This window comes from Urocitellus parryii, chromosome 13 (genome assembly GCF_045843805.1).
Source record: "Urocitellus parryii isolate mUroPar1 chromosome 13, mUroPar1.hap1, whole genome shotgun sequence".
Taxonomy (NCBI): domain Eukaryota; kingdom Metazoa; phylum Chordata; class Mammalia; order Rodentia; family Sciuridae; genus Urocitellus; species Urocitellus parryii.
The window spans coordinates 13,665,356-13,681,575 of record NC_135543.1 but is presented as its reverse complement, the minus strand read 5'-3'; the positions used below and the strand labels follow the sequence as shown (position 1 = coordinate 13,681,575).

Here is a 16,220-nt window from a genome sequence, read left to right as displayed (position 1 = left end):
CCCTTCTTTCTGTATCATTAGAGCTCATTTTGGAAGGATTTGGTCTTAAGATCTTCTAAGTAATTTTCAAGCATGATTCAGACTGGAATTATTAAATATTGCTTCCCTTCCCTTATCTTCATAAACCCAGTTTCTTCCAAACCTGAAACAGAGCTTGCATTTCCATAAAAAGGAAAATCACATGAGAAGCATATGGGTTAAATATATAATGTTATTTTATTTTAATTCCCAAAGAACCCAATGTAGCCTGGGTAGTCTGAGTGTATTTGTGTATATTTTTAGTTCTGTTACTTGGAAGAAAATCTACATGACAATTTGGTGGTATTATTTGGCATAGTTCTGGTGATTTGATATTCATGTGTTATGCATTTTAAACAACTGTAATGAGCTTTTGAGAAGCAAAATGTGCGTTACCTTGTTAAAAAATGTAAATTCTGTCAGGGATTGTGTTCTTAAACCTAAGCTTGTTCTTTCTGCCTGAGAAAAACAGATTCCACAGAGCCTGCTATATAAAGCATGGATTTAGCAACGTATAAATCTTTCTTATCATAATGGGACACATCATTCGTTCATTGTTTCTGTTGACTTAGATGCTATTTTTAACACTCTCAAGTTATCAGAACATTTTTCTAGTTAAATCTCATTAAATACTAATGTTCAGTCAACTCATCCATTCTAAATGTTCAAATCCCTGACTTTATAAAAAGCCTCCATGTCATTCTGGTTTTCGGATCAACTTTTGGGTAGCCTTCAAGTAGCCTTCTACTGTTACGTGGCATTCAGAGACCGCAAGGTGGTTTTGCTATCCTAAGGATGACAGTTTCATCTGTGGTATTCTAGATATTAGTTACCAGGCACTGACGAAGTGCTTTGTGATGAGCTTTTTAATTACTCACAGAACTCCTGTGGGGCAAATTCCTGGCCCAGTATCACAGGGCTAGGAAGCAAGGAAGCCAGGATTCGAGTAGCTGACAGGGATCCCTCTCCTTTCCTCCACCCCCCATCTCCTCCTGAATGATACTGATTTCCTTGGATCACTGTGTCTTGGGGAATCCTCAGTTTCTACAGGCCTGGGATAAATGGCTACTCTGGCTGAGTGAGGGGCAGTGGCCAGGCCAGGTCAGACCTAGAAGTTTCTGCAGGAAGGGACCCTGAGATGTGCAGTAAGGGACGGTTCCTTGTCCTCTAATGAGACTCTTGTCTGCTGCCAGTTGCCTCTGGAAGTTTCTGTTTTAACCATCACTGATTCTTTTGTGGGGAAAGTTTTCTCTCTCAAAAGGCTCCATCTTTTATTTCACAAGTGAAATAAAATACATGTGAGAGGTGGCCTTGAAGGAGGAAACTGTGGGAGAGGCAGCCTGAGGAGAGCATCTGAGAGAGAGGGACAGGCCCTTGGCCTTGCCAGTTCCTAAAGGCTCTGTGGCCTAATGGCACATAGACGGGCCTCGGGCCTTTTAAAAACTACAGATTTTACTTTTTGAGACTCAGGAAAGGAAAAAAAAAAAGTAGGAGAAGAAGAGATTTCCCATACGCTTCTGCCCCAACACATGCATGACCATGCATGACCTCCCCCATTACCAACATCCCAACCAGAGTGGGCACGTTTAATACAATTAATGAGCCGACCGTGAATCATTATCACCCCAGGTCCATGGTTTACATTAAAAAAAGGTTCGTTCGTGGTGTTGTGCTTTGACAGATTATAAGGGCACATTGCAGTATCATATAGAGTAATTTCACTGCCCTAAAAATCCTCTGTATGCTGACTGTGTGTCCCTCCTTCCCCCTCCCCAGCTCTGGCAACCACTGATATTTTTACTGTCTTCATAGTTTTTCCACAATGCCATCTAGCTGGAATTGAACAGCACACAGCATGTTCAGGTTGGGTTCTTTTACTTAGTAACACGCATTGAAGTTTCCTCCATGTCTTCTCATGACTTGATGGCTCATTTCTTTTTGTCACTAAATAATATTCTATAGTCTGGATTACCACAGTCAATATTTGTGTATTCATCTACTGACGGATATCTTAGGCAGTTATGAGGAAAGCTGCTATAATCATCCACTTGCAGGTTTTTTACGGACATAAGGTTTTAACCCCTTTGGGTAAATACCAAAGAGGAAGATCCTGGGCTTGTATGGGGAGCCTGTGACATCTAGTTGTGTAAGAAGCAGCCCACTGTCTTCCGAAGTGTCTGTACCATTTTGCATTCCTGCCAGCACTAAATGAGTTCTCGTTACTCCCCGTCTTTACCAGTGTTGGTGGCATTGGTGTTCTGGATTGGGGCCATTCTGATAAGTGTGTAGTGCAATCTAATTGTTGGTCTAATCTTTACTTCCTTCAGTACATTTGACGTGTAGCATTTTTTCGTGCACACACACACTTATTTGTCATCTGAATATATCTTCTTTGATGAGGAGTCTGTTAAGGTCTTTGGCCCATTTTTTAAATTAGGTTGTTTGCTTTCTTTTTTTTTTTTTTTAATTGAGTTTCAAGAGTTCATTGAATAGTTTGAGTAAGTGTCCTTTACTAGACATGGCTTTTCAAATACTTTTGCCCATTCTGTGGCTTATCTTCTCAATCTCTTAAGCCCCAGAGCATTCTTAGGCCATCTTGGGTAAGCCTCATCCAAATCTTCCTTCCCCTTTTACATTCTCCCTTACCGGCCCCAACAAAGGAGAGGTCTACTCTGACAACACAGCATCCGGGGGAAAGTACCACCCTGGCCCTCGGTGGAAAGAGTGACCCTTCAAGGGCACTTAGCCACTGCAGAAACATGGCCACTGTGCTGGAGAGGCAGTTCCACAACACCCCCAGATGATGCAGGAACTCACCCACATGGTGTCTTAAGGAGGCTGCCATCCCAGAGTCCTGCCCTCTCAGATCAGCTGACATAACCATGGAAACTTTCTGTGCAGAGATGTAGGATGCAAATTGTTGCTTTTAGCAGGGACAGTTCAGGACTGAGCTGTACTTAAGGGTACAGGTTATCACCAGTTCATTCTGAGCCTCTCTCTAATCTAGCAAACATTCAACTCACAGCTGACTCGTGCGACAAGAATTGAGACTGTGGGCTTGGCGTAGATCTATATAGATGACTGTTCTCACCAGAGGCAATCATGATTGATGATTTCAGAAGAGAAAACAAACGTTGGCTAGATTTCCAGAGGAAAGCACCCTTTCAATCTCTAAGACACATGGAGAGCCTCCAACAAGATGGATGGAAAGGACATTACACTCAGTCTCTTTCACAAATTTCTGTGCCTTTCAGAGTTTTGTGAGTGCTAATGCTACTTGCTAGCTATAGCAGGGCTGTCATTGTATCTGTGATTAATTTTGTGCCATTTCCCAAGCATTTTCAAACCCACCATCTTGTTTAACCCTGTGCCATCCCACCAGATTGCCACGTTTATGAGTTCGTTTATTTAACAAATATATATAACGTGCCTGCACAGGCCAAGCTAGCATGACTTGGTCATTGATGCTCATTTTGTACATGAGCAAACCTGAAGAGTTTTAGGTAGTTTGTCTCAAATTCTCACCACCAATGAGGGCCAAGCTGGGACAAGAACTGAGATATTTTGGACTTCTGCTCTCTCCTCTTTTTCACTCAATTTCTTACACTCCTTTACCCAGGCAACCATTAATACACCCATGCCTGTTGTCAAACTTCCTCCCCTCTGATGTCCCCAGAAATGGAAACCTCACAATGATATTGATGTTATTAGATTATTCAGGTGAGTCTGGGTTATGAGAAGCCAAGGAAAAAGAAGGCTGTAAGACAGTTTTCACCCTGAAAACAATGTCAATTAGTAGAGGGATGAGCCAGCCAACCACCAGGAGTGCTCACTTGCAAAGCATCTGCAGGCAGGTGTCTGAATACAGCCAACAGCCTGGAGAGAGCATGCAGAAAAGTCTGGATTTGGAATAATGTTTCTATTACCTTTATTATTGGAGTGGATGCTCTTGATCTATCTCCATTTAAGGCTCAGATTAACCCTCACTCTCCTCTCTGTGAATGAGGTCCTCCAAAGCCCTTGGCACACTGATTACTCACAACTTTTTGGGTACCCTAGGATTCTCGGGCCCTCTGCTCCCACTGATGAATGATCATGCTTTCCATAATTCCTGGGTGTGCCTAGTCCTGTGGGTGTAAATTGACCTTGGTGTCATTTTAAAACTTTCATTATTATATAAACTGGCAAAAAAAATGAGTTTGATAAGCATGAGGATCATTTCTATGAAAATTGTTGAATGTTTTTGGATGATTCAAAGAATGAGTTGTTGAAAATATTTTGCTATTAAAGTTGAGGTGGAAGAGACCTATATGAGAAACTGGGGAAATACCACTCTAGGAGAATTCTGCATGTAGCCTGTTTGGCAAGTGACTTTGTTTTTGTTCTATTTTGACATTAAAGGTATCATTGATATAGTCAGAAAACCCAGTCTCCAAGGGACAGGACTCACTTCTATGTCAAAAAGTTGGCATTCATGTCACTAGACCGCGGTCTGAAAAGGTCCCTCCAAGGAGGAGAATGAACCTCAATTCAGCCTGGGGGTTCTTGACTTTTGAAAGAATCCCAGTACATGTAAAAAGTAAGGCACACACAAGGATTTATTTAGGGACAGTGAAGATGTACATACCCCAAAAGCAGGGTGTGGGCACCCCTTGTCTCAGAGAGGAGTAGACAAGTGACGTCCCAAACTTGAACTCTCTGATTACATACAAGATTTGCCTGGAGCTGGGTGCAGGGGCACACACCTATAATCCCTGTGACTCGGGAGGCTGAGGCAGGAGGATCGTGAGTTCAAACCCAGCCTCATTAACTCAGCGATACCCTGTCTCTAATAAAATATAATAAAGGGTTGGGGATGTGGCTTGGTGGTTAAGTGCCTCTTGATTCAATCCCTGGTATCCCCTCCCCCAAAAAAGTGCAGGTTCCCAAGCAAGCTTTTTCTTGAGAATTAAGTTCCAAGAAAATAATTTGATCTTTGGGGGTTAGAATGTTTCTTTTTGTTTAAGCAGTCTGGCCATAGATCATTTGTGGGCACATTTGTATAAGTCTTTGAATCTGGTGACATTTAAATTGATTGTTTTTGTCCTAGTTGATGTGTTTTGTTCATCTAACTAAAGGAACAGACATGAGTAGGTCTTGCCTGTAGATCTGGGTCTACTAAGGGTCTCTTTTCCTCTCTCCTGAGAGTCCATGTATCTCATCACGAGGTTCCAGCAAGTGGTAGGAGGCTTGATATCCGGAAAACACATAATTGAGTCTGTATCTTAAGAGCATCAATGGATAACCTCTATAATTCAGTGTTTTGCTGACTATTTACTTCATCAAAAATTGTTTGGCAAACACTTCTGTAAAATTAAAACATGTCCAACCTATGAGATGTTACCTCCCAAAAAAGTGATGCTATATTAGAGTAAATAAAAACTCAGATCAATATTCCTAACACTTGCCTGTTCCTCAGAAATGGCAATATAATTTGCAGAGCTAGTGAAAAATTAAAATGCAAGGCCCCCCCTGTTCAAAAATTAATAGGAATTTCAAGATGATGACAGCAGAGCATTCAAACCATCCTGGGGCCCTTCTGAGGTCAAAGGCTCTATGCAGCCGTGCAGGTCACACAGCCTTGAAGACCACCCTGAGGACACTTGTTGTTGGCAAATCAGTACAACTTCTCTTTTTTAAAAAAAGTTTAATCTGTACCAGTTTACTGTGTTTCACAAAAGGCAGCACAATGGACTTGATCAAAGGTTGTTTTGGTCATAAATTATACCTTCAGTAAAGAAACACTTGAAGAATAAACTTGAGAATTTCATGCTCTTTCTAGTTAAGTTAGCTTCTTAATTGTCAGGAATTTAAAGAGCTTGATATTGTCTTCCCCACTGCCAACCCCCCTATGGCCCTCCAAGAATAAGTTTATTATCCAGTCTATAAATTGAAGGATTCTGAATGTTAAAATATATCCCTTTAAATTACAGGGTTTGAGTTCTACTTTGAAAATAAAAATAGAAAACTGAAAAGAATATCAGTCCTATAGAAATTTTAGGATATCGCTATCAAAGAATTGTTCATAGGGCCACAGCATGGAATGAAATTCTTAAGATGCAAAATTTTACACAGACCTTCATGTGCAAAACAATGCCCCCCAAACAGGTTTTTGATTTTTTTTAAACTTCAGCTTAGACTAATTTAAGGTTCTAACAAAGAAGTAGTAAATAACGATGGATTCACGATGATTTGTTGGAGAATAAAAAATTTAAATGGCGAATAAATCACATATACCCTGACACAACTAGCTACATCAAAATATGAAGAGGAAAAAGAAGAGATGTGATGAAATTCAAAACCATAAATCATTCATCCAGTGCCTAGATGTAGTTTCATACGATATTGAAGAACAACAGAACCAGCAAGAATGTTGTAATAGTAAAGAAAAAAGCATTATTTTTTATTGGTTCTCTTTAGTTTTATATGACAATAGAATCCATTTTCACATAATTATAAAAGCATGAAATATTTCTTGTTCTAATTCAGTCCCCAGTACTTCTCCTTCCTCTTCCCATCCCCTTCCCCTACCCCCCTCTATTGACCTTTCTGCCATTTACCCATGGTTGTTTTTTTTTTTAATTAATTTCTTGTGGATGTTCGATGGTGAGTCACTGTGGTATATTCATATAGGTACAAAGGGAAGTTATGTCAGATTCTTTCCTTTTCCCATTCCCCCTCCCTTCCCTTCATTCCCCTTTGTCCTATTCACCCCTTCCCCATTATGGGTCACATTCACATATCAGAGAAAATACTTGACCTTTAGTTTGGGGGATAGGCTTATTTCACTTTGCATGACAGAAGGAAAAAAAAAACATTTTTTAGAGTAACTTCTTCTTCTTCTTCTTTTTAATGTTAAGAAAATTTATTAACCTCCTCTAAAAACTGAGCCCACCTGACCCCACGATCCTCCAGGACTGAGCTGCTAGGAACCTCTATAGAAGGAAGAAGGAATGAAGGCCCCCAGGTGCAGAAGCCTCCAGTCCGAGGCGGTGGACTGAGGTCTGCCCAGTGACCACGGCTGGGCCATCAGCTGTGCTTGCTGCGCCCCCCACGTCGCCTCTGTAACCTTGGGTTCTTGTCTGTGGTTCTGCCATCAGGGTCAGTCCCCGGTGCCGGGCAGGAGCGTGGCCTCCTGCCTCCTGCCTCCCTCCTCTGCCTCTGCAGGCCGCTAGGCGCCGGGGGGCTCCCCCGAGGCTCCGAGAGACCCTGCGGGCCAGCCTGCGAGGGGCGCGGCGCCCCGGCGGCTCCTCTGGGGCCAGTCCCCAGGGGCGACGCTGACCCCACCTCTCCGTGTCCCCCCTCCCCGCAGGGAACGTGACTGGCAACAGCAACTCCACGTTCATCTCCAGCGGGCAGGTGATGAACTTCAAGGGCGACATCATCGTGGTCTACGTCAGCCAGACGTCGCAGGAGGGCGCGGCGGGGCCGGGGGTCGCGGAGGAGCCCGTGGGCCGCCCGGTGCAGGAAGAGACGCTGGCGCGACGCGACTCCTTCGCGGGGAACGCGCCGCGCTTCCCGGACTCGTGCGCGGGCGCCGAGGCGCGGCTGGGCGCGGGGCTGCAGGAGCAGGGCGCGCCGGGGCCCGAGAAGGCCTCGCGGCCGGTGCAGGAGCAGGGCGCGGCCGCGTGAGTGGGGCCAGCCCCCGCCCCGCGGGACGCCCGGTGTCGCCTCCCGCCGCGCGGTGGCACCTGAGGTCGCAGCTCCGCGCCGGGAATCCCCGCCACGCATCGGTACACTTGTGCACAGTGACCTGGCACCCTCTGCCCACCTGGCTCTTCGGAAAACCAGTGACTGCAAAACCGGAAATGGATCGGGACTTCTCGCCGAGGCCCCCAGCGGCTGGTCCACTCTCGGCGCAGGTGCACCTTGTGGTCTGCGCTGGGCACCTGTGACTACCTTGTAACTCCTCCCCCTCCGCCCCCTGTTATCTTGTAATCAGCAACGTGTCCCTTTTGACATGTTTTATGACTGTCTCATTCCACCCAGATCTCTATCCCCCCTCCCCATATTTATATTTCACTTTCTTTCATACCATATTTCTTGATACTTTTGCCCCCTTTTCTCCCAAATGATCCTGGAGGTCACAGTCTCCTTTACATAATTTCTTTCGCATCTCTTCTCTCCTCACAGTGTTCCCTGATGGCTCTAAGCACTTTGAGGGGAAGGCTGGACACTTTAAGCCTAGAATGAGGTGCAGGGATCAAGTGGAGGGATGCATTTTCTGAGAAAGACATTCTATGTTCTCTTTTTTTTAAAAGGAAGAAAATGGCAAATCAAATGTTCTCCCTGAATGTCCCCCACCCCAATCCTTGATCCTGGGGATTGAACCCAGGAGGTGCTCTACCACTTACCTACACCCGCTGTCCTTTTTTATTTTGGAAAAGTGTCTCCCTGAGGCTGGCCTCGAACTTCCAATTCTCCTGCTTCAACCTCCTGAGTAACTGGGAGTAACTTCCATTTCTCCTGCCCCCAGCCCTCTCCCCGCACACCATGTTTTTAAATCTGTATAGATCCTTGAGCAGAATTAAGTTCAGTGCCTGGCCTTGCCCACTACCGGACTTACTTGTCCACACTGGCAGAGGTAACAGGTACTTGGCAACTAAATATATAAAAATCCAAGTTGTTGCGGCTTGGCATTCTTATTCCTGATGTCTCACTGGAAAGGATGCAGAAAATGAGTAAGGACACAAGGCCAGCCTGCATACAAAGTGAAAGGAGGGTGCCAGGAAAATTCAAGAAAGAATGAATAAGTTGACATATTAATTTGCATTTTCTCTTTCTAGATATGAATGCCATAAATGTGTTTTGGCACTGGGCTCTCTTTTCCTCCTCAATCCTGTGCATCTCTGATTTAGACTTGTAGAAGTAGAAAACATTCTTGCTATTTTCCAGTGCCTATAAATTACAAACAAATCCTCTAGTTGTGAATATAGGGAAACTTATTTTCCTACGGGTGCGTCTCTTGGCATTGGTTGTCTTGAGAGGAAACAGTGTAAGTCAGACTATAAGGAGCCGACTGGGGATTTACCCACTTTAGTGGACAATGAGCATTGGTTCTCCTCAAACACTGAAGAAAAGGTAAAGCCCCTAAGCAAATTTAAATTATTTTGCACATCTGGTAGTGGTAATGATGGTTGCTGTGCAGACTTTACCAACTACAAGTGTCCAGCTAAAGAGAATGGCCCTGGCTTCACCCTCCTGGTTGCAGTTCTCGTAGAAAGGCTGGGCCCACCGAAGATGGGGAGGGGGCAGTTGATGGTGATTTTTAATGGAGAAGCAGAGAATGGCTCCTTCACTGGCAGAAAGAACTGTGGGAAATAACTGCAGTGCCAGGATGATGTCTTGGTGGGAATTTACAATCTGTCTTACTCTTTTAGTTAAAGTCCATCCAAAGAGAGATGCTACACAAATGGAAGAAACCATTGTACTTTTTTCCATTGTACTTTTTGATATGGAATATATTAAACAAAGTTGTAAGTTTACAGAGTAGACTGCTGAGCTAAAAACCCATTTCTACTGTGACTGTCACCATCTCACTGAGATGATTTTGCCTTCTTGTGCTTTCATTTTCTTTCTATAAAAAGGCAATAATGATAATTTGTCATGGTTTCCCTACCCAGAGATATCAAAAGGATGCTACAGTGAATGCTAAAGTGCCTTGAGCTCCTTAAGTGTGAGGTGCTATATAAATATGTTAAGAATCTATTTTCAGAAAAAAAAGGTAACATTCTTTCCCACATGGATCCCTACTAAGTCTGTGTTGTTCCACGGGCAATTAAGTGATACGAAATGTGTAGCAAATATAGGTCTGTGTCTGTGAATTATAGAGATGTATGTGACAAATGGAATCAGAAGGAAATGAAAACAATAATGAAAAATTATTTGGGGGACATGATAAAGAGATTATTAAACTTATATTTGACCACACAAGGTTACTTTTCATGGCGTGCTAAAACAGGACTCTTTATAGAACCATGATGCAACTTCTTCCTGATCTCCATGGTGTGCTGTGGTGTCAAACATTGGTTTTATTGTGTCATATTGGTGGTTCCCTTGACAACAGGGTTGGGAGAGAAAACACTCTCTTTGTTGATGTCTGTTGTTAATCTCATAAGAAAATTATTTTAAATACAGCCTGGCACCTAGTGAGAGAGTTTAAAGGGAAATGAAATGTGTTATTTCCTACTTGTGTTCTACTCAGCTGCTAGAAAAAGGAAGAATTAGTTTCTTTACTTGCAAATGTCAGGAGTAGTTCGGGTGTGATACATGGAACAGGGAAAGAAGGATTCTTGCTGTGTGACAACCCTCCCCACGATGTAGTGACTTAAAGCAACTGCTACTTACTTAGTTCAAGGTTCTAGAGTTGGATCAACTCAACTAGGGTGGTTCTTAAGCCTGGCCCTGCCGGGTGGGGCTTGCTCATGAAGGTGCAGCGAGTTGGGGGTGGGGCTGGACAAGCCTGAGCTCTCTGTACATGGTCCCCCCATCCTTCCAGCTGCTGAGTTGGGCTTGCTCTTACGGTGTCAGGGTCTGGAGAGAGCAAGCAAAATCTGCCTCTCTGTAACCTATATATTTCATTGTGTAAAGTGGGATGTGTGACTTGAATGTTATAGATATTAGTAGTTAAAATTGGAATAAAAGAACTTGTGATTACCCAGCTTATGACTAGCAGGCAACCCATGAGTATCTGGTGAATTGCCACCACTAAGAGTGGTATAGCCTGTGAATTTATTGTTTTTCAATAAGTTCTGACATTGTGGAAAGACACAAACGTATTTGGTCAGTTAATGGCACCGCTTACCCATGACAATCTGCAATGTCTCAAGATACATTTTTCTAGGTGGTCGCCACAGCAAGAAGAGGTCGCAATTCGAGGTTGTTCTGGGAAGACGTTTGGGGGCAAGTAGGACTGTTTTAATATTCTTCGTATGTCCTTCCCCTTTTTAAACAGGTATTTTTATTAAGCCCGGGCTGGCTCTGAGTCAGAAGGTCAAGAAGGGACAAGACAACAATTTCTGACAATAAAAGAAACAAACCTTAGGCCATGCAAGAGTTCAGATGTCATGACTGGAGTGTGGTGTGGCAACAGAGCCAGGGCCCTGAGCTCTGGGCCAGGACCTTCACTGATGCGGAGCTGTCATTTGATGCTGAGTGCAGACCTCTTGGCACTGATGGTGGCCTCTGCTCCTGACCTAAACCACTGTTGGTGGCTGCCGATGGGGAGGGAGCAGCAGCAGCAACCATTGGCAGCTCTATTAGAGAGGAAAACAAGAATGTAAAGTGTACTCAAGACAAGGAGAGGGCCCCCTGCATGCCAGCTATGGCTAACAACTACCAGTTCCCAATGCACCTATTGCTATGTGAATATTCGCTCATTGAATCAACACAGCAAATCTATGAGTGATTATTATTATCTTTTTAAAAGAGGACTTGGGCTTGGATGGTTAACAAACTTCCCGAGTTCACAAAGCTAGCAGTGGGGTGTGCACCCAAACTTCAAAGTTTTCAGTGGCCATTATAATGACCATGTGGGTAAATGGTCATGTTTATACCCCAAATGTTCTGCTTCCTCTAATGGAAGTCTGTTTTTAGCTATATAAAAAAAATGATGGGGCTGGAGATGTGGCTCAGCGGTAGCGCGCTCGCCTGGCATGCGTGCGGCCTGGGTTCGATCCTCAGCACCACATACCAACAAAGATGTTGTGTCCGCCGAGAACTAAAAAATAAATACTAAAAATTCTCTCTCTCTCTCTCTCTCTCTCCTCTCTCACTCTCTCTTTAAAAAAAAAAATGATGTACACTAGAGTTGAACTTAGGTAGAGAGAGTCAACAATGGAAATATTTTTTTTAAACATCCAACTTTTCATTAGTTTTCCAAATTAATTAGTAAGTCCTACAATTTTGCACTAGAAACTTTGTATCTGTGATGGTTCATTTCTGTGTCAACTTGACTGGGCCTTGAATGCCAGATCTCAAACATTATTTCTGGTGTGTCTGTGAGAGGGTTTCTGGATGAGGCTAGCATTTGAGTCAGTGGACTGAGCCAAGCAGATGGCCTTCCCAGGGTGGGTGGGCAGCTTCCAGACCACGAGGGCCTGAGTACACAACATGTAGAAAAAGGTTGAATTCATTGTGCCTAATGGAGACCATTAGGGACTACACAAGGACAAAGAACAGAGGCACTCTGAGGTCTTCCACCTATAGACCTGTCAAACTTAAGGAATGTCTGTCTAAAAACTGGCAATATAAGGTTTGTTTATTATCACTAAGTTTACTCACCCTATCTCGCCCCCCTCAAAACCGAGGACCCCAAGATAAGAATCGATAAGGTATTTTCAAGATTTTCAGGGTCCAGCTGCCTGCTTTCACAACATCCTGTTCCAGATGCCCGGGAGAGAGACCTAGAATTCGTCGGTCATTGTCCTACACCCTCCTGGAACAGCAGAGTCCTTAGACAGACCACCCCATGATGAGATCACCCCCTAAATGGGAGCAATTACCCCAAGGCAGGAGTGAGGCTACCCCTCTGAGCAGGAGCAATCATCTGGTGGGATGGTAGGTTGCCCCCTCAAGCCATAAGGAATTCACCAGATCCAACTAGCAAAATCCAAACTGAGATAATGATCAACCAGATCCTGGCCCCCCTCAGCTACCCAACAAAAGCCATGTCCCTTCTTTATTCCAAGAGCAACCTTCTCTTTCTCAATGCTGTCTCCTCTTTCCTTGAGGTTAAACCCCCAGTTCAGGGTTTGCCTGTGTGTCCATGCTATTTGGCTCAGTTTTATTGCTACTGTCACTTGTCAAAGGCTCCCATCCCCAGCATCATACCTATTCACACTGGACCTCAGCCTCTGTCCCAGTGCTCTGGCTCTCAGATGTATCTCTAATTACCTCTAATCACCTCCTGCTTTCCTGAGCCTCCAATTTCCTGTGGCAGATGGTGGGACTGCTCATCCTTGATAGTTGTGTAATAAATTTCTCCCAGTCAATAAATTGATAGATCCTATTGGTTCTATTTCTCTGGAAACTCAGGACCAGTACAATATCTTTCACATAAAGTTAGTTGGCTCTATACCCCAGAAAAGATTCATTTCTGTAAATGAGATGATACTAATCATTCTGTTTTCAGCAGCTCGGGCAAGCAGATGTTGATGTGCTATCTAAGAAGGGTGAGCCACCCTCTCGCAGTAGCTGATGGGCATTTATCCTTATTGCACCTGCCAGCTGTAGGCTGCAGGGCCCTGTAGATCTGTATCAAAGATGGCAGTCATTACAGCATCCATGGTACCTAATGAACAGCCAGTGACATGCTTGAGAGGTCTCTAAAGCTGAGCAAACAAATAAAAACTCAGAAGTTACTTGGCACTTCAGGTCTGGACATCCATGGATGGTGTGGACAATGAGCAGGTGTCTGTAGGACGGAAGACATCTACGATCACGGGCAGACGGTGGCCACTGTTCTCCAAGACACGACCTTCCAACATGGGCCCTGTCAGCTCAGTGCATCTGTCTGCTGCTCACACAGAGAAAGGAGCAGCAGGGCAGCAGCTGGCTAGTTCTTTGAAGAAAAGGGGAGGCCCTGCCCCTTCCTGCCACCTGCCCACCTTCTTTTCCCAAGCTTGCTTGCATCAGGTGTTTTAATGGAAATCTATTCACCATTGGCATGATACCTATGAGGTCACAAAATGACTCATTTAAAAAAATAAGTTTGAGGGGGCTGGGGATGTGGCTCAAGCGGTAGCGCGCTCGCCTGGCATGCGTGCGGCCCAGGTTCGATCCTCAGCACCACATACCAACAAAGATGTTGTGTCTGCCGAGAACTAAAAAATAAATATTAAAAAATTCAAAAAAAAATAAGTTTGAGTCAGTATCATTTACATGCAGTGAAATGCACCCTTTAAAGGTCTGTATCTCTGTATTCTGATAAAAGCATGGAGTCCTGGAACCACCGCAGCCAAAACAGAACACTTCACCATTGCTCACAGCTCCCTCCTGTTCCTCTGAAGTCAGATGCCTCCCGTGTCGCAGCCCCTGGCTACCTCTGATCTGCTATCTCTCTGCCATCTTTCCCATAAGGTCATATCAACGCAATCATACAGCGTGTAGCTGTTTAGGTCTGGCTTCTCTCACTTTAGCATAAGTTGTGTTTTTTGCTTGTTCCCTTTGTTTCTGAGTAGTATCATTTTGGGTGGGATTTTTTGTTCATATGGTGGTGTTTTGGGTTTTTTTTTGCCTGATTGTACTATAACTCGTTTATCCATTTACCAGTGAGTTACCTTTGGGTTATTTCTAGTTTAAGATAGTTATGAATAAAATTACTCTCAACATTTTTATGAACATTGGTGTTATGTCCTTCAGAAAAACACCAAGGAAGGGAACTTCTGGATTGTATAGTAAGTATATTGCCTTAGTTCTTTTGGGCTGCTATAACAAAATAGCAGTTTTGTTTTGCTTTTTCATAAAATTGAAGGGGTTTTATATGATGAAAGTTAAAATACATATTGGTCGCTCCAGAAATTAAATTTTCCATATTAAAACTTAACTGAGGCATGTGGATAGCGTGAGAGAACATTTACCAACAAGGGGACTGACCAGTTGGGAATCTCCTTATTTCTGTTTTGCATATGAGGTCCCCTAGCCCACTGATATTCTCTAATGAAAATCATGGCAAGAGTCTTGTAGAGACTCTTCATAAGAGTTAATAGGGATTTTTTTTCCAGCTTATTTGATTGCAGTTTCCAGTTTTAAAAAAAAATGTTTAGGTAATCTTCTCCACCTTCCCCAAATCCTAATCTTGTAGACTCATTAGTGTTTAGCCAATGTTTTTTCCTGTTTTAATTCTTTATATATTCATTCTTTTCAGAAGTATTAAACAAACAAAAACCCTTCATAGCCCCCCCCCCAAAAAAAAAACACTTAACTGAATGGCCCCATAAAAATAGAAATTTATTTCTTACAGTTCTGGAGGCTGGAAGAGTAAGATCAGGGGGCCAGCACAGTGGGTTTTGGTGAGGGCCCCTTGGGGTCCCAGACAGCCCACTTATTGCTATGTCCCCACATGGTGAGAGGGGCCAGGCTGTTCTCTGGCCCTCTTCTGCACCCACCCCCGGCCTCTTTTATAAGAAAAATAACTCCATTCATGAAGGCTCTGCCCTCATGCCTGATCACCCCAAAGGAGAGTTAGAGTATACTTCTGGGTAATTTGGGTAATCACACTCTTAAATTATGTCTTTTTCCTTCTTATTACTTAATTAAAACTGTTACAAACAACATCCTTATCATCTACCCAGTAGGTAAGATAGCAGTTGGTCCTATGCTCAAGAGATATTTTTAAACATTCAAATGAGGTTGTATTTTCATTAACAGGAACCTCTCCACTTCCTTACCGCATTTTGAAAAGAATGTGAGGATTCCTGTGCTCTGGGGAAAACCAAAGCCATAAATAGAACAATGGCAGCCTTGGACTGATCTCCTTTCTCTTCTAGGAAATGGCTTGCTTTTGTTTTTGTTTTCCTAAGTTATCTGTCTACAGGATCCATTATCTACTTTTAGAATGATGCACAGCAGATTTAGCATAGTGAGTTGCCCCAAATTTCCTTCTAATTCCCCTCATTTGCCCAAGACAATGATTTTTTTGTTTCCCAGTCAGTTCACGCATGCTACAAACTAATGTTAAATAATTAGCATTGGTCCAAATGCAACGTAATTAGAGAATTAGCTTGGTAATCAAAATAATTATACAAGCCAGGATAGAGAAGAATACGCACAGCTTGAAGTGCTCCCGCTCTTTGGAGCATCAATTTTGCAGTTCTTCTTCACTAGCTTGGGAAATTGAAAATGTGTTCAGCAACAGAGTGACAGAGAGAGACACAGAGGAGAAGCACCACCTGGGGCAGGCTGCCTCTGTCCTCCATGGCCTGTTGTCCAGCAGTGTAGGAAAGCCAAGAGAACAAAACACTGCCCATAAAATCAGCATTTGCAAATGAAACACAGAGGCTTCTGGAAGACTTGGGTCAATTGTGTCTCCAGTAGAACTCGTGGACATGTGGATTACTGGGAAAGGCAGGGCTGGTTGAGTCTCCCTGGAATGGCTCTGGGTGTGAAGGGTCTTCAGGTGTGAAGGGCTGTGCAGGGAGTAACGAGAAGCTGTCCGTTAGCTC

General features: G+C 43.6%; 1 protein-coding gene across 1 annotated transcript in view; it reads left to right on the top strand.

Moving 5' to 3' along the window:
- The window catches only part of Tnfrsf11a (TNF receptor superfamily member 11a), a 51,687-nt gene extending 43,998 nt beyond the window's left edge, over positions 1–7,689 (top strand). Inside the window, exon 10 of the mRNA XM_026404629.2 lies at positions 7,370–7,689. Coding sequence (XP_026260414.2) covers positions 7,370–7,689 — 320 coding nt within the window. The remainder of the gene's footprint in view (positions 1–7,369) is intronic.
- The last annotated feature ends 8,531 nt before the right edge of the window (positions 7,690–16,220 follow it).